Source organism: Pleurodeles waltl, chromosome 3_2 (genome assembly GCF_031143425.1).
Source record: "Pleurodeles waltl isolate 20211129_DDA chromosome 3_2, aPleWal1.hap1.20221129, whole genome shotgun sequence".
NCBI classification, from domain to species: domain Eukaryota; kingdom Metazoa; phylum Chordata; class Amphibia; order Caudata; family Salamandridae; genus Pleurodeles; species Pleurodeles waltl.
The window spans coordinates 49,837,243-49,856,498 of NC_090441.1; the positions used below are offsets into that span (position 1 = coordinate 49,837,243).

At 41.1% G+C, this 19,256-nt stretch overlaps 1 protein-coding gene across 4 annotated transcripts in view; it reads left to right on the forward strand.

Moving 5' to 3' along the window:
• TAF15 (TATA-box binding protein associated factor 15) overlaps positions 1-19,256 on the forward strand; it is a 368,603-nt gene that overhangs the window by 72,343 nt on the left and 277,004 nt on the right. For 3 of the 4 annotated variants that reach the window (XM_069226735.1, XM_069226732.1, XM_069226731.1), the window contains exons 3-7: positions 54-105; positions 2,205-2,295; positions 2,379-2,484; positions 6,049-6,161; positions 17,691-17,795. In XM_069226735.1, the coding sequence (XP_069082836.1) occupies positions 54-105; positions 2,205-2,295; positions 2,379-2,484; positions 6,049-6,161; positions 17,691-17,795 (467 nt within the window). The remainder of the gene's footprint in view (positions 1-53; positions 106-2,204; positions 2,296-2,378; positions 2,485-6,048; positions 6,162-17,690; positions 17,796-19,256) is intronic. The other variant, XM_069226733.1, reaches the window with a different exon arrangement.

Genomic DNA, 19,256 nt, shown 5'->3' on the forward strand with positions numbered 1-19,256 from the left:
ATCTTCTGTCTAGAAGTGTTTTAAATATGTAACATTTTGTTCTATTTTTCTAGCTATGCTGGGTATGGTGGACAAGGTAACCAGAACTACGGACAGGGGCCACCGGTAAGCTACATCTATTGATCGGACAGGGTTTGGTTCTCCTTTGAAACCATTTCAGTAAAGTAGTTCTTCTGAATGTAAGCAAGTTCGTCAGAGATGTTCTGGGGTGCTTATACTCCATGTATAATGGTGACCTTAACGCTTTCACATTTTTAATTTGGTGTTTTTAACTCTCTTCTATAATGGACACTTAGTACTTTGCTCTATTGTGCCTTTTGTGCAGGCTTAAAAAAATCCCTTTTCAGAATTTGTCTCTACATGTTTTTCAAACAGACTCATCCTAGACTTTGTGCTCTGCCCACCAGACCCACCATTTACCAATGCGTCATCGGTTATCCCGCCCGGTTTCTGTTTGTGAAGTGTTTAGTTCCAGCTGATCCTCCATCTTTGTGGAAGAGCTCTCTTTCCACAACGCTTTCTTTTCAGTGCGTTAAAAATGCTTCTCTAGAGCATGTCCCCCGACGCCTGCTTCAGGCCGTACAAACAGTTCAATTGTTTATTATCCGCAGCTGCTTCACACAAGGCTTGCATGTCTTTTTAGCCTATTTTCCACCTGAGGTCATTATCTTTCTGTGCAATAACCAAGCAAAGCCGTGAATGAGACAGGCCAAAGCTGTGTCCTATAATGCACAAGATTAGTGACTTTGTAAAAGGACCTTGCTTGTTGAATTTAGGTAAGAGTAATTCAGGCAAAGCACCCGTTTCAGCTCTGTTTTTCGATTATTAGTATGAGGGTCCATTTCACCTGGCATGGGCCTTCCAACGTCTGTACGCAAAGTAAACCATCCTGAAGCTTTTTTGTGAGTGTCAGTCGCATGACACTTGGGGCCATATGCACGTTTTCCCATTGACACAGAATGGGAAAAACCCTTTGATACATCTGCCGCTTGGTTTTGCTCTCCTCGTGGAACTTTTTTCAACTGATAAGTATATTTTGATTTTAGAGTGCCTCGGTGCTCCTGGTTTAGAACAACCACCGCGAAGGCTCATCAGTGTTCAGGTTTATTGTCACTTCTGACATCAAACGGTCACAGTTCACAATCGAATAGTTGCCAGCACTACAGATACTACTCTTATAACTGCCGAAAGCGCATTTTTATGGCATTTTTATTCACCCTGATCAGCACGATTACGGGACAACACCTGAAGTGTAAGGAGCGTCCAGACTGTTGCAAACCAAAGGTTAATGCTCCTTGTAGAAAGACAAACAAAACATTGCAGTTGTAAATGTGCTCAACTAGCAACCGTGGGCTGCCCTATAGAACACTACACTTCGTTAGCTCAGTGATGGGGCCGAATCTTTCATTAAGCTTCATAAAAGGGGGAGTCATATACTTCTATTGGATGTTGAGTCCCCATCCCTCCAGAATCCAGGTATTATCAACGTCCAGCGCTGCTGCACCAAGTAGCCTGAAAAAATGCTCTCTACTCACCCATACCCTGATATTGCACCATAAAGTGAAGGAGAAAGTGGTCGCTAAAATATCAGTATGGGATTTAAATTGTCAGTAAGGGATTCTGTGCTAAGTCTTTCTGTGGAGGTTCTTCCTTTTAACTATCGGATGCCCAGGGACAGAGGATGAGAAAACATGCAAGGCCAAATCACAACAGTTTTGTACTGATACCGGCACTTGTGAAATCTATTTCTACTCTTACTGGTGCATGGTTTTCATTCTATCCAGCAGATTGTGCTTGACCTGCTGAGTGCTCTATAGGGAGAACTGGAGATTAAGTATCAACAGAACACATATGTACCTTTTAAGGAGCTTTATCTTGTCATGAGATTCCTCATACTCGGTTACTTTCTTTTTCTTGGTTTTAGTAACACGTGTTTTTGTGGTTTTACAAACGGAGACAAAACCAAAAACAAATGGTGCTTTGATACCTATTCACAAGGGAAACACAAATGCTGAACTTCATTGTTGCAGTGTATAATGAAAGGTGTTTTGTTAATTGATTGCAATGCACTCACATTTATTTCGTAGGATTAGAGTTATAGTAATTATTGAAGCCATTCCTCTGAATACAAAGGCAGTTGTCTGAGCTACAATAAATTGCTAAAACTGAGTCTATAAATGGACACATTCTACATTCTATTGCAGGGCTATTCTGGTTATGGGCAGTCTTCTGAGGGCCCTTCTTATGGACAGAGCTATGGAACTTACAATTCAGGATACGAACAGAATCAACCAGGTGAGGTTACTTTCTTTATTACTTGATCTCTTATTCATTCCTGTCCCTAAAAATTAACTAATGATATTTCATACTTGAATTAGGTTATGGACAACCATCACAGGAGCAAGGTTCACAGAATTATGGCAGGCAGAGCGCACATGGTCAGCAACAGCAGTATGGCAGCCATGAGCAAGGATCCTCTGGCGGGTAAGAAGTGGTAAAACAAATATCTTGCTGGTTATAGTACTGATGAGAAAATACTATTTAATACCTAAGATATCAGATTTGTGAACTCTGTTTTCATGCTGTCATTTTTGGTCATGGGTTGCTGTGGAACCAGCTTTTTATGTTTCGTAAATAAATTCCTTTAGAGAACTATACTTGGTAGGCACCAAGTAAGGAATGTACCTCTGCATCCAAGTCTCTTTCTGATGAAAATATGTAGAAGCCTATAGAAAAGCTATTAACTCTGCATTGTGCTTGTCTCTCATGATAGTGAAGAATGATACCAGCTTGCCCCTTCCCTTGGTTGTTACGGCTGTCCGCCGTGCTGGTCCACAGGTTTGCCATAGAAGCTCCATGTGCTCGCAGGGACTTGTCGAAGACTTACAAACCGGTTAACGCCCAGCAGGGACCATTGCATAGACTTCATGTCTGGGAGTTTTAATTTAACTTATTTACTCAAATTCTCCTTCTGTGGAGCTGTGTGCTGTAGATGAGAAAACAGTGGATTTACCGATTGCCTCGCTTCCGGTTGGGGTGTCACCGCTGAAGGTTGTTGCTCCATCACTGTGCTCTGATCCCAGGGAGCTGGGTGGAGCGCGCAGCAAGGTGATTTTCCAGACCGGCGGCTAGATGACCAGGTGACAGGTTGGCAGGCTTATTTACTGGTCAGAAAGCAGGATCAGCTTTGAAGGTGGCCTTAGAAGAGGCTGAAGGAGGCATCTGACCTATTCACTGTTAACTCCCAGGAATATTCACAGACCTTCTACCAATTACTTCTAACAATAACACCACTGGAATGCATTTAATTTCTTGAGCGGATATGCTGATGACAAGATCACCATTGCTGCACTTGAACAGTGCAGCAGTGGTGGCGGCTTTTCTTTGGTCCAAAGGATTTTCATCTTTCTGTGACTGGACTGTAATACAAGACTTCTATTCAGCCCCTTTTATTCTGCAGGATATAGGTCTCCATGTCATGTGGAAGAAAATAGTTCTTAAGTCAGTACGGATGATCCAGTATCTTAGAACATTCTGAAAGAAGTCACAAAGGTTTTTCATTCTTAGGACATAATATGCCCTGTTTAAGACAAATTTTGACAGCTGAAGTCTGAGTAATTTAATCTCTTCTGTGTGCTATGGTCTTGTGTATTTTCGTAGATCTAAACACTAGAGTGCATGTACATTTGTTTAAAAAAAAAATGCCCAATCATTCAGTGGTTTCAAACAGAGTTGAAAGAGGTTGGGAAGAACTGATTTGTCTCTGCGGTACTTAGTAAATTGGTGTCAGAAGAGGAATATACTTCTGTAAGTTTTTTTCAGGGAAACACTTCCAACCCTAACAATTGTATTGGTTGTATATTTGGAGGTTAGGAAGTCAACACGGGCAAACTCTTAATACAGGGAGAGTTCTCCAAAAGAGCAGAAGAATCCTATGAAGATTTTGGAGCTGTTGGTGTTTCAGCTAGACGTCATATCCTTTTGTAATTTCAACAGGCTCTGTACTAGTGTAGATCAACAATGTAACTGTGATGAATTTCATCGACATACAGCGTGCACCAGATCCAGCACTAAGCACACAGTTGTTGTTGTGTTTCGTTGGAACACCTCATTAGGAGATTAGGAACAACTGATTTCCATGACTGATCTGGCTCTACAGTGTTTAGCATGGTAGTGTAAGAAGAGGATTTTTTTAAGGTTATCTTATTCCAGAAAGCTCTTCTATCCTAGGCAGTTGTGGAGGGTGCAATTCAGGAGGGATGCCTCCAAAATAACAGAAGAATTGCATCAGGGTGTCGGAGCTGAAGGTGTTTAACCTAGCCCTTAAATCTGAGTGGATTCAGAAAATTCTTTAAATCGTCTGTATTTCTTCTTGCCATTCAGCATAATAGCAGTTTTTCAAGTACTTCAACAAACTAATAAGCAAAAATGTAATAGTGTCGTCATCATCTGTGCTCCCCAAAATAAAGTTGTTAAAAACGAAAAAAACATATTTATACACCAATCTTTCCTTGAATTTCACATAAAGTAGACTTAGCAGCTCTTGCCTGCCATTGTGAGCATCACTTTGAAACACCCCTGTAGTTAGGAAGGTTTTTTTTGAAGGTCTTCAAGTCTTGCTTAGTTATAAGACCCTGACAATGAAATACTTGAATATTTTACTGTGCAAATAAATGGACCCTTCACTTTAAACTGATACATAAGTCAGACCTACATCACGTCTTCTAGAATGTGCTTTATTGTTAGCTATTACTTCAGTAAGGAGTTACACAGGCCTCAGGGTCTACATCAATTATAGCTTTTTTACTTTTCCATAGGAGTATGTCACCTTTTTCTATTATTACATTTAAGCCTCCTACTAATCTGGCAGATATGCTGGCAAGCTGCTTTGCCAGTCCTTTTAGCAAGGCATACCTCAGGTTTACTGAGGGCCCTACTTAAAAAAGACCGAGGTAATTTGTAAATTGAAAACACTCTTTGCTAATTATTGAGCAGTTATCTCTGGTTTACTTTCACCTGCTAAGTGAAGATCATTGTATATGTTTACGGAGCATTAGTTTGTATTCTGAATCCAGGACAAGATTGACTATTGGGTCAGGCTTTAGTGTAATATTTTGCACATTTGTTCATCTGAAGCTTATTTAAATTATGGTTAACTTTCTCTGAAGTTGTGGGTAGGCTTGCTCTGTTGCTCATGAATATCAGAGGAAATGCTTTGATGGAGAAGAAAATGTACTTATTTGTAATCCTTGTTTTTCTTCATGGGTATTCTCTCTGACTTTATAAATATCCCAACTGCCACCTCCTCGAGGAAGAAACTCTGCCTTTAGTGGTAGCTCGCTTACATTCTTTATTTCTTTCTGAGTTTCCTCCAAATATGAAGTGTGGACTCTGCAAGGAATGTTTGGAATGTAGCTTTTCAATTTTTAAAGGTGTAGCATAGGGTTTGACTCTGGTATCAGAGCACCATTTCCCTTTTTTTTCTCATTGCATGATTAAAAAAAGACTGACATTTTTGTGGTGATTCAAATGATTTTTAATTACATATATTTGTAAAAGTTGAATTCTTAGATCTTGTGTTTGTGCAAAGATAGAATACTGTTTAGGAATTCATACAAACTCCCATGAATTAAAATTAGGACTACAGCTGACTAGCTAATCCTCATCTGTGAACGATATGAGTTTGTAAGTGCATCGAGGTTGATCTTTTAATTTTTACAGTTTAGATAACATTTATCTCATTGTAAATGCTTGAAAGTTGTAGTTGCAGAGTGATAACCTTGTTGCTTCATGAATATTTTCCCTAATACATTTACATTCTCAGGTGTGGCACCAAATGTATAGAACTAATTCCCACCAGACTTGGAGATGCACCGTCAATATTACTCTTTTTGTCTTGGAACAAGACCTTGTTTAATTTGTCTTCGCCTTAAAGTGATTATTAAATCACATGTGTCTGTCTGTCTTAAAAACGAATCCTGACTTGCCAGTAAATATTATAGAAGGGCCATCTATTTTTTACTTTAATTGTACTTTTCTCTGCTTTAGCTATGGTGGAAAAGGTCCTTCCTATGAACAGCAGTCAGGTTACAGTGGTCAGCAACAAACTTCAGCAGGCCAGCAGGAGCCTCAGAAAGACAACTATGGCCAGTCTTCGCAAGGTGAGCAGAGGCACAGTTTGTGCACATAACAAAGGTTTGTTTACAAAGCCCACTTACTACTAGTCTTTCGGTGCCTTTGACTGCTGTGAAATTATAAATGTTAGTTGAAAGTGAACATCCATTGAAGTTTTTGCCCAATTCTTTTCAACAATTGGTTTAAAAATGATCTGGCCTTTGAAAATATCCCTGTGTCCGGCTCTAACTTGAGAAAGTAATGTTACTTACAATAGCTTTTGAAGAGTTCTTGTGCATTGACACTTGCTTTGTTGTGCCCTTATGTAGACACTCGTGTGAACATGCTAATGGTAACAGAAGAAATGCTCTGAAGCTCTCCGAGGTTTAAGTTTGCAAGACTGTTTGAATGAACTCTGAAGTGAAGAACACCTGGGGAGGGACAGGGACACTTCCCAAACTTGCCGTATGGGGAGACATTTAGTAATATTTTAATGACACACATTTTGTTTTTTGCCTTTGATGTTTGCCTGCCTATAAATCCTTTTGTGCCTATTGGTTGTGGATCAGGCAGCTCGATTTATTTTATTGTGATATGAGAAGTTATTTCGTCATGGTTGTCCAACTTTAACATTGTGTTCAATTGTATCAGTGACCACAACTTACTTCAACATTGGGCCTAAACCTGTTTTACTCCAAGGTCAGGGCATTGAATATCGTAAAAAGATAGGAATAATGATCAAATGGCATAAAATAGATAATACTCTCCTATATTAAAATCGGACATGTGTGGCTGTAGATACAAGTGCTGTGGATAAGCTCGCCATCTAATGTTTGGTTTTGGTACAACTTGTTTTCCTTTCAAGAAGCTTTTCAAGTCACTGGACACAGTGACTTCTCCTCTTGGTAATACTGTGCATGGGCATTGAGTCCTTTGTTAGATTTTCTATCCACCGTCTGGTTCAGATGTGTGTTCCTCTTGCTCAGAGTTCTCGGCTCTATACAGTCTAAAACGATCTTATCTCCGTCTCTCTTTCCGCGTCGGTATTGTCTCCATCGCGTTTTCTTTCTTACAGTCTGCCTTCGGTTCCATCTCTCCCCCGAAGTCTACTCTCTGCCCTTTGGGGCATCCGCTGCACTCTTCGGGTCTGTACCATCCGCATGGCATCCAACCATGCAGACCTGATGGAACGGACTTCATTTTGCTTTTGTCTTCGAAACCATTCCAAATTTCCACACACCGAACACCACCAGGTGTGTAATTTGTGTCTTTCCCCCAACTCCAATGAGCAAACCTGCGATGCGTGTCAATTGTTTTGATCGAAGAAGACACTCAGACAGAAGAGCTCATTGGATGGAAAAGGCGTCTCGGACTCCAGATGACACACCGGACATCTTGGTGACGAGCACGCACAGGAAGAGTCGGAGCAAAACCAGGCTTCTTCCATCGAAGACTCCGACTCAGATGTGCAGTCAGGCATTGAAAGCCAACTGTTGCAGTCGGCGTAGACCGTGAGTAAAAAGACCCCTTCACCCCCGGTGAAGTCTGTCCAAAGAGGTCACTGGTCTGCCACTGCCTTCCTGCCGTGGTCGGAGCCAAGAAACTGCTTTGGATGCTCCGCCCTCCGGCTCAGCACTGGAAAAAAAAGCCAAAGTAAAATCTTCAGCATCTCCCTCAGACACTGGTAACTCCACCTTGGTGTTGACCCGACTAAGTGCACATAGTCGGCACCAATGAAAAAACTGTCATCCTCTGTTTCAGTGCCAAAACTATCTCACAAGTCAAAGTCTTTGGAACCCAAAACTTTGAAAAAGACTTCAGTGGATTCTGGACAGTTTTCGACTCCCCTTCACAGGTGGAGCCAATTTTGCAAATAATGGATGGTTGACAGCTCCAACTTCACATTTAGCAGGGAACAGGACATATTAGAACATCACCCCCTGTCCCTTTAAAGAGGAAATTGACCTTTCAAGAGGCGCTTGATTCCTTTCCGCCTCCAAAGAAGCCCAAACAAGGCTCCATCTCTTCCACAGCTGTCTCCTCAATCCTCTCCACCTCGTTCTCCAGCTCCTTCACCTCCACCAACATCTCCCTCTCCTTTAGGGTTTACATCACCAAATTCACCCCCCAAGTGGGGCTCAGGACGTAGGAGACACATTGGATGACCAACACCCATGGGACTCATATGATCCAGATCCTATTACACCCAATGATTCGGATCTCCACCCAGCTAGACCATCACCACCTGAGGATTCCAACTCATATCAGCAAGCCGTAGTTAGGGCAGCAGCATTCCATAACGTGCACATGTATACTGATCCTATCGAGGAAGACATTCTATTTGAAACACCAATGAGATCTTTAAAGAGCCAGTGAGAGCACACATTGTCACTCCTAGAGTAGATAAAAAAATATAATGCTGCACCCACAGATCGTTTATTTATAAAGGTTCAAATTCCTCCTGACTCCATTGTTGCGTCAGCTGCTCGCAAAAGGGACAATAGTCAATTTACATGAAACACACCCCTTCTGAGAAGGAAAGTAAAAAGCTAGATGTGGCAGGTAAAAGGGTTGCAGCTCAAGCCGCCAATCACTGGCGTATTGCTACGCATAAGTGTTGCTAGCACGTTATGATATGGCACATTGGGATGCCATGGAAGAGCTTCTTCAATATCTCCCCAAGGAACATTGTAAGAGGGGTTCGGAAATTGTAACTGAAAGACAAACTGTCACTAATAATCTATTCGATGTGCGCTGGATGCTGCTGATACAGCAGCACTCAGTATTAATACCAGCGTCATTATAAAAAGACATGCCTGGCGCAGGTGGTTAGTCTTTAAGCCAGAAATACAAGAGGCACTGTTGAACATGCCCTTTGATAAAGAGCACCTCTTTGGCCCACAAGTTAACACCATGGTTGAAAAGCTCAACAAAGATAGACTGCCAAAACTATGGGGGCACTCTAAGCCAATACAGACAGAGGTACTTTTCGTTGCCTGGGGTGAACAAGAGGATTTTGGTCGGCCCTTACAGACTGGTCATCCACACAAACAAAGGCCAGCTCTCAATCATTTTCCAAAGGCCATCATAGAGGTTCCTATAGAGGAAACAATAACAAAGGCAGAGGAAAACCATCTATGCCTAGAGGTTCCTCATCCACTACCAAACAATGACTACCTCCACCTACCACCACCACACCCCACTCGTTTGGGGGACCGACTTCAACATTTTTACCCGCAGTGGTCTCAAATCACCACCGACCAATGGGTTCTTTCAGTTATCCAAGACGGGTTACTGTTTGGAGCTAATCTCAACTCCACCAAATACACCCCCTCGTCCTCAGAAGCTTTCCCAAGAACATCTCACTCTTCAAGGAAGAAATACAGTCCTTTCTTCTCAAAGGGGCCATAGAGCCAGTTCCATTAACACATCTAGGTATGGGAGCATACTCCATGTATTTCCTAATACCCAAAAAAGACGAGTATCGCAGACAATCCTAGATCCCAGACCCTTAAACCATTACATCCTGTCAGAACACTTCCATATGGTCACTCTTTAAGATGCCATTCCCTTTTTCCAACAAGGCGACTTTATGACGGCCTTAGATCTAAAAGACCCCTCTTTTCACATTCCTGTCCATCCAGCACACCACAAATACCTCAGATTCGTAGTTGCAGGAAAACATTACCAATTCAGAGTCTTACCTGTTGGGGTCACAACCGCTCCCAGAGTATTCACAAGCTGTCTTGCAGAAGTTGCTGCACACCTCAGGAGGCAATACATTAATGTCTTCCCTTACTTCAACGATTAGCTTATCAGGGCCAATACCGCCCAACAATGTCAACATCAATCAATCAATCAGTGCTTGTATAGCACAACTACTCACCCAATAGGGTCTCAAGGCACTGGGGGTGGGATTGGGGGGGGGGGCAGAGAGGGGGGGAATAGGGGATAGGGGTGGGCGGAAGAGTGTACAGGTGAGGTGGTTATTAAAAAAAGCCATGTCTTAAGTCCCTTCGTGAAGCTGAGGAGGGAGGTGGTTTGTCTGATGTGGAGAGGGAGGGCGTTCCAGGTGGTTTCTGCAAAGTAGGAAAAGGAGCGTTGTCCTGTTCTGGTTTTCCTGATGCGGGGTACTTCTGCGAGAGAGAGCTGGGCTGAATGTAGGGTCCTGTGGGGTACGTGGAGGTTGGGTCGCTGGTTCAGGTAGGCTGGTCCGGTGTTGTGGAGGGCTTTGTGTGCGTGGGTGAGGATCTTGAAGGTGATTCTTTTCTCTATGGGAAGCCAGTGCATCACATCACATCACACACAACTCACAATCAATCTCCTACACACTCTAGGATTCACAATCAGTTACCTAAAATCCTATCTTCAACCCTTCCAGATACAACCTTATCTAGGAGCAGTTCTCAAAATACACAATTAGGGCTAGTTTTTCCCAATTCAGCCCGTGTTCAAGCCTTTCAAACAGTGATTGCTCTGTTAACAGAAAACCATTCATACACAGTGGGGACTTTTATGCGGCTGCTAGGGATGATGGCATCCTGCATTGCCATCGTACCTCATGCCAGACTTCAAATGCGTCCCCTGCAACAGTGCCTATCTCGTCAGTGTTCTCAGGCACAGGGTCAGCTGGAAGATCTAGTGTTGCTGGACTGCTAGACTCCTCGCTCTCTGCAATGGTGGAACATCACCAGCCTTATGAAAAGGTGGACCTTTTTGAACCCTGTGCCTCAGATCACTCTCACTATAGAAGCATCACATGCCTGTTGGCGAGCTCATCTCCACAACCTAACAGTCCAAGGCTTATGGAACACCACTCAATAGCCCTTACACATCAGTTACATGGAACTACAAGCAGTTTTCCTAGCAATGAAGGCCGTTCTTTTCACACTTGCAACGCAGAGTGGTGCTAGTGCGTAGAGACAACATGACTGCCATGTACTATCCTCAAAAACAGGGGGGGACACGATCTTTTCAACTATCCCATCTTGTACAGACAATATGGAAATGAGTAATTCATCACCACATTCACATAGTGGCACAATATCTCCCAGGGACAGACAACCAGTTTGCAGAGCTGCTCAGGAGGATGCAGCAACAAGTCCACAAATGTGAACTCCACCCGTAAGTCCTCCAACAGTACTTCCTAAAGTGAGGAACACCTCAAATAGACCTATTCGCCACACCTCAAAGCACAAAATACCAAAACTTAGCATTCAGGTACCCTCACCCACAGGGCAAAGGCAATGCTCATTCCTTTTCAAGTTCGGAAACTCAGATAGTCTTCCCTCACCATGATCCTCGTAGCTCCTACATGAGCACGTCAGCCATGGTTCCCAACACTGTTAGATCTCTCAGTAGTTCCACACCAGAGGCTCCCCAGCAGACTGGATTTTGTAACACAGGCAACGGGCAAATAAAACACCCAGACCCCAAGTCGCTTAATCTAGCAATGTGGCTTCTGAGGTCATAGAATTTGGGTATTTAGATCTACCACAAGAATGTATGGGTATTCTTAAAGAAACGCGTAAACCAACAAATAGACCATGTTACGCGGCAAGTGGAAACGATTTGTTTATTATTGCCAACCAAAGATCTTTGACCCTTTTAAGCCAACTGTTCAAGAGGCTGTCTGTTATTTACTGCATTTACAAAAAGCTTATCCTGCTTACACATGCATTTGTCTTCATTTAACAGCCATGGCTGCATATCTTCAAAACAGACAGCATGCTTCTTTGTTTAGAGTTCCAGTTATTAAAGCATTTATGGGAGGACTTGAGTCATTCCACCAAGAGTCCCTTCAGCACCATCCTTAACATTGTTCTCACAAGGCTTATGCTATCACTTCTCTTAGACATGTGAGTGAGCTCCAGACTTTAACCTTGGAAGAACCTTTCTTCCAGATTCACAGCAAGAAAGTAGTATTACCAGTTAATCCAAAATTCATTGCAAAGGGCAATTCACAATTTCATATCAATCAGTCAATAGAATTACCTGTTTTCTTTAATGAACCTGATTCAATGGCGGAAAGGGCTCTACACTCTCTAGAAGTTAAAAGAGCTCTTATGTACTAAACAGACCGAACCAATGATTTCGAAAAACAAAACAACTTTTTGTGTCCTTTTCAATGCCCCATAAAGGAGAACCTATATCAAAAGCAAGTATTGCTAGATAGGTTTTGTCATGAGCAAATCTCCCTTGCATATTTGCTCCTGCTAAAATAGAGTTCACAAATATTTTTTAGGAGTACAATTTCCTGGTCTACGTCTGTAAATTCTTGTGAATTTATGAAAGCCATAATTTTGCAATAATGCAAAGACCTATACCATGGGTATACATTTGTGACTTTCTTTAAGAAAAGAAAGCCAGCCCCTAATTAGGTTAGTGTTAACCTAGGTCTTTTCTTTTAATTAAAATCCTATTTCTCTCTCGATCCATCTCTCAGCTGGCTTCACTGTGAGTGATAGCATTCTACTCTTTCACAAGGAGTATATTGGCACCAGGGACGGCTCTTCCGCTATGGCGGAGGAGCATCGCCCCCGCCTGCAACAGCAGCTGCAAAACGTTTACAGTAAAAACATATTAAACTATGTTTATTATGTTTTTACTTGCAAAAGACGGGGCCACAGGCGTGACAGGGACAGAGGGGGAGTGCACAGCACTCCACCTCAGTGCGCATATATATTTGGCCAGCCGTCTTGGTTGGCTAAACATACGTGTGCAGTAAGCTTTGTCCAACCCAGCAACATAGTGCAGGATTGGAGAGAGCAGGCAGAGGCCCCCAGCCAGCAGCATGAAAGCAGTGGTAGGATTGGACGCAGGGCAGTCTGGGAGCGTGAACTTGTCCCTGCAGATGAGGAGCGGTTTGGAGGTGGCGTGGCAAAATAGGTACGTTTTGTCCCCCCAGCCCCTTCCGCTGCCCAGCCACTTTTTACTCTTGCGAGCCGCGACTGATTGACACACAAAGTTGTTTTGTTCAGTCCCTGGGACTACTGTGGCAGGGTGTGCTTTTGTAGATTTCTTGCTTTTTGCCAATGTTTGTTACAATGGTGAGGGCCTGGCAGCTCCCACAACAATAAGATTTTACAAACACCCTTTCAAAACCAGACACACATTGACAAAACCAAAAGATTGACCACCAATATCGGATTGATTGGCTTAGTCAATGCTTGTTTATTTCCTTGTTTCCCATAATCTTGTGGAACCTAGTTACACTGATTTTCCATTATGAATATATTTGGGAAATACTAGCATGCATTAACACACTTTACTAAAGAATGCTCTAAAGAAAATGGTACCTAAAATTCCACAGTAATTTAGCAAAATGTATTTTTCCTTGTGCATTTTTTTCTGAACATTTTATTTTGAAAGTGAAAGTGAAAACCAATCCTGCTTCAAGCTTCTGTAAACATTTGCATCTAATCAGAGAGCATTCTGGGAGCATTACACGTAACCTCATATTGTTAAACCTTTCAAACGTGTATACACATTTTTTTAGTGGAACCACTGTCAATATTGCAGTCCGAGCTTACAACATTTATTTAGCGAGCTGACCCTAATAATAAAAGTTTTGCATTGATGAACCATAAATACAAGTTTGAACAGCATTAACATATAGACACAAATATTACCTTCCCTGTAAACTGGCAACTAAAGGGTAAACCTGCAGAGTGTTGGGCCTACTTGTCCCAAGGGCTGTAGAAATTCAACACCCCTGAGCCACATGGTCTACACCACACTTCTACAAAACATTATTGTATAGATGTACTTGCACGTCAACAAGCAAATGTTGGGCAAGCAGTGCTACGAACACTCTTTCAAAAAATTGCAACTCCCACACGCTACCCACCGCTTTATGTAGGGGCTGCTTTACAGTCTGTGTATAGCATGTGTATCTACAGCCACACATGCCATCGAACGGAAAATGTTACTTACCACTAGACATCTGTTTGTGGCATGTAGTGCTGTAGACTCACATGCGCCCTCCCTCCTCCCCATTGACATGTGGCTGTTGTAATTTTCCTATATATAAATATTGTACATATGTAAATACACTGCATTAACATCTTTCCTTTCTTACTTTCTCTACACTACTTCATTCTCCCGCCTGTGGAGAAACAATCTAACAAAGGACTCGATGCCCACGTGCAATATTAACGAGAGGAGGAGTCACTCAGTCCTGTGACTCGCAAAGCTTCTTCGAAGAAAAACAAGATGTATCACTCTGAACGCAACACGAGTTGGCGAGCTTATGCATAGCATGTGAATCTACAGCACTACATGCCACGAACAGATGTCTACTGTTAAGTGACATTTTTCTTGTTGTGTTTGGATGGACTGTTATGCACAGCCTTGTAAGATTTTGATTTCTTTTGACTCGCTCCACGCCTCTTTGCGAGTGAGTCGAGATTTAGGGCCTGATTTAGATCTCGGTGGAGGGGTTACTCTGTCGTATCGGTGATGGGTATCCCATCCGCTGAATCTAAATACCATTGTTTTGTATGGTATTTAGATTTCGGTGGACAGGATATCTGTCACTGTTAAGAAGGATTAACCCCACCACTGAGATCTAAATCAGGCCCTTAGTTTATTAGTCAATTAAAACCATAAACTATTACGTAGTATACATACAAATGGTGCTAATAAAATCAATTTATAAACGTACATTCGACAATTATTAACAGTTAGTAAGACTAACACTCCTTAACCATATTACCTTCCTTGAGGGATGTCATAATTGACGGGCTGATCAAATGAACACATAAGGTACTGAAGTACTGTGCACCTCTTTGAAATCTTCTTTTTATTCTATTACATTTTTATTGAGCTTTTTATAAAACAAACAAAAAAACACATGATGGATTAAAAGACACTTATAGAAGAACCTTCTATTGTCGTTATTTGGAACAGATACCTCTGATTTAGATGGAGACAGTGAACATATATATGCGTTCGGGTTGAACCAATATAAAAGAATAAAATCAAGTAAAGCACAGTAATCTGCCACAGAATCTCAGGATTTTAACTGTTTTAAATAAAAAAAATGCACACTGTATCCAGAGGAACAGTAATAAGCAAAATGATATATATAGAGCAGAAATCACAGCAGGAAAGACAAGAACCAGGTGATTCAATGATGATTGGGGTAGTGATATACAGTACGAGCTATTGTTTTAATTTACTTATCCAAGAGGATTGTTGTTAATAAAACTTTCAATGAGTACCATAATCTGAGATTTTGAGGTTCCCTAGGATGGAGAAATATGCCACGGCCACTAGGTATGGTATGGTATGATATGTGAGTGGATGATTTCTATTCTGTAATGATAATTTTAACCACTATAGTTAAAAGAAGATCCAGAAGGTAGTTGTAATTTTCTTTAAGTCACAATGCTATAGAGGAGGACAATGAACCAAATAATACAGTTGAGTAATTTAGCTTGAATTTAGTTTCAGATATTTTAGTGAGTTGAACAGCATTTTTTCCCCTTTATGACTTAATATATGTACAAGTAAAAAAATTAATCTCAGTGTCCCCCAGCAAACTTGAGATTCCCAACTTTTGTCTCTAACTGATAAATGCAGTTTGTGAAGTCTGTATGGTGTCCAGGGTAACAGATGCATAGTGTATAACTTTGGTTGTGTTGGAGAAGGGGCAGTCTTGTTACACAAAGCTTTACTGCAAATCACATTCCATGTTTCATCTGATATTTTCTTTTTTCACAATAGCAATTTCTTTTTAGCCCATTTCACTTGAATCAGGGTAAGAGCTTTTGTGTACTACTATTAATGATTTTATACATTTTGGGGGAAGGTCACAAGAAGGGGTGAGTTTAAAGATCCTGGCTTATATTTGCAGAAAATCATAGACATCTGTGTTCTTTGAGCACATCTTGCCAAGGATTTTCCCACCAAAACTTTAAAGGGGAGTCCCTCTTGTGTTGGCTGGAAATGTCAAGGCTTCCTCCTTTGTTCAATGTGTCTGAGCTGTCCCAAACCTGGTACAGTGCCACTGTTAAATATCAGATGCAGATTTTCCTCCCAGCCTCTTACTTCTCAGGAGCTAAGTGGGTCACTGATTATGGGTCATTTTGCATGGGGAGGCCACTGTTCCCCCTGCTGGGGAGCAGAGTAATTAATTTGTGCCAGCAGCGTGACATAGAGCTTGGACTCTAATTCCATGCTGAGGCAGAGAAATATGATAACATTGGACAACCCATAAGGAGTACATCTATGTTTTTGGGACCTACATATCCAAACTCAGCATGCATGTTCCACCCCAGTTTGACATCTCACTGATAGGCCCAAGGGTAGCAAAACTGCCATTTATGGCAGATTTCCCCCAACGTGTATGATAAAGTGACACTGCAGATAATCCGGTAAACCCTACTGGCCTATCTATTAGAGGTGACTAATATTACATGTCCCACCCCAGGTCAACATCTGTCCCTGCAGGGTCCCTTCTGCGCCATGCTACCAGTGTGTTATTACTGTGCTGCGCACAACTGTAGACTCACATGTGCAGTAATAATGCACATTCTAATTCCCATGTGATTAACATTAGTGAGACTCTAGGAGTTGGACTGACCCAGAGGAAAGATCTAAAAACCTGTTGATCAAAAAAAAACTAACAATCTGGGTGGATTAAGTGGGCAGAAGCCCTTTGGCTACAACCTGTGTGTGAGTCTTGTGTGCTGGAACTATACTGGGTACCTCAGTAATGACAAAAACAGGAACAGGGCAGAACAATGCAGGGACTTTGTCTTACTACCCTCTACTTTAAGATAGAAAGGAGCTGCATTTTGTCCAGCATTTATTGCATATTAACACTTAAATGGTACTGGGGTGTTTAGAGGTGGTTGAAGTCACTAGTGAGTATCTTAGCTAAGGATTTGAGACAAAATGTTACAACTAAGTCATTGAGGTTCATCTTTTGACTTCTGGTTGTTTTATTTACGTTACTGGGTGTTAATGTAGCACAGTTTTCTCCAACTATGTGGCCTCTTGGCACTTATACCCATTAAAGTTTTAATTTTTCTGATAATGTAAAATCACAGAAAATGATTTCACAAACATGTTTTGTAATATGACCTAATTTTCCCACATACAAATTAGTAATTCCCTATCTAAAGAGCCTGTTAAATTACAGACACGTTTTACAATATACTGTGTACAAATACACAATCTCACCACAAAAGTTCTGTTCCAATTTAGTGCATGTTTTTCAAAGCACGTTTTAAAAAACTTTTGTTACTTTATTTGAACTTCTCCGTCACTCATTTGGGCACCTAGTTAGGTTTTGAAAAAAAAACTTTACTAGAGGATACCTTCCTTGATGCTTATTATACAGGTACCTACGTTTTGAATCCCATTCATACTAAATATGGAGTTGTGGTATTGTTTCAAGCTGTTGAATATTTTTCATCCTCCGACTGCTTAGCAGTGTCTGTCTGGTGCTGTTGGTTTACCTTCCGTAGTGGTATGCATCTCAAAGCATTGTCCTGCAGTGAGCTTGCATTTATGTAGCACGATGTTAAATTATTTCATTTTCTTCTGAAATTGTCACTGTGTACAAGGTTCATATAGTCAGTCATCAAGCTATGACCAGCAGCAGAGTTCATCTGGGCAGCATCCTCCACCTTATCAATCTCAAAGGGACAACTACAGCCACTCCTCGCAAGGTGAGACTGGACAGTTTGGAACACCTTTAAAAGAAAGCATGACTGCTTTATTCTACAGAATTTGTAGTGGTGATACAACAAACACAAGCTCGAAAATTTCATTTAGCTTTAAAAGGAAGCAAGCTGTTGCTTCACCTGAGTGCATTTGCACTGTTTTTGTTAGACATCCCAAAAACTGTTTTTTTCCTTTGTTTATTATGTTCATTTACACCCATACAGTTAAGCTTCATTTAGTGCAGTGTGGTTTAAGTTGAATTCATTATGTCCTGTAAAGGATGAACAGTCTCTTGGTGCACTGCTGAACGGTTGTATGAATCTGTACTTGATTGCTCAATAAATTAAAAAATGTTTTCAGTCATAACAATATCCTTGTTTTTTTATTGTACTGGTTTTTCTTTGTAATATTTTGTACCCCCAAATTGACATCATCATAAAAAAAAAGCATTTGTGTTAATTTGTTGTCCAACATTTACATTTTCTCTTGGAATTAATAATAACATCTATTGTAACATTTCAATTTGAACACAGTGCATTTCTGGCCTCTGGTCTTTTTCAGGGTGTACTGTCAAAACATAATATAACAGATATTTAATATTGTTAATGGCAAAATAACTAAAAAATCAAACTGTTAGTGGGGTAATGAACCAGAAAGGGATCAAAGTAAGTGCTTGTTATCTAAAAAGGAAGTGTCAGTGTCTGAACACCATGTGTATGTAAACATCTGTTATTCTCTTATATCAGAGCTAGCATGTTTTTTCTTTATCGCTAAGTTAAGGGCAGTGTATAGAAACCTGCTTGAAAATAGTGTAGTGTCTATATGGTTAACAAGATTTTGATAATGTCAACTGTTGCATGCCTGTAAGGTCCCAGATATCTTCACATATAATAAAGTACCAATATGCCACCAGCGAATTGGAGTAGAATGACCAACCAAATGTAACTCTTGTGAATGAAATTACTGTGCCATGTCGTTAAGCGAAACCTCTTAGTCACACTAAACAATGAGTATCTTGCATGCTCAATTAAACGCAAACCTATTGACTTGTAATCAAAAAAGTAAACTTGACTGCTGTGGAAAGAAAACAGCGTTGCACAGTAAATACAATAATCCAGCAGTACTATGAACGCAACAGTCAACAAGCTGTAGAAGGGCTTATTGGTTTCTACCTGGATTCAAACCTAATAACCTCTGGTCCCCAGGGCTGATTAAATCAATGTGATCAGTATTTGATTTGTGCAGCTTCTTGTTAACTTTTACTCACCGCACTCCACATTCTGTGACACCCAAAGTGGCATGTTATGATGTAAGTTAGTCTTTATGATTCAGGTAACTAAGTTCAGTGGTCATGAACAAGAGCAAGGGACTGCAAAGTAACAATATACAATGGCAGCCATGCTTGAACAGTCATCCAAATGTAATTCGAGGTAACAGTATCACTAAACAGGAAAAGCAATTAAAAA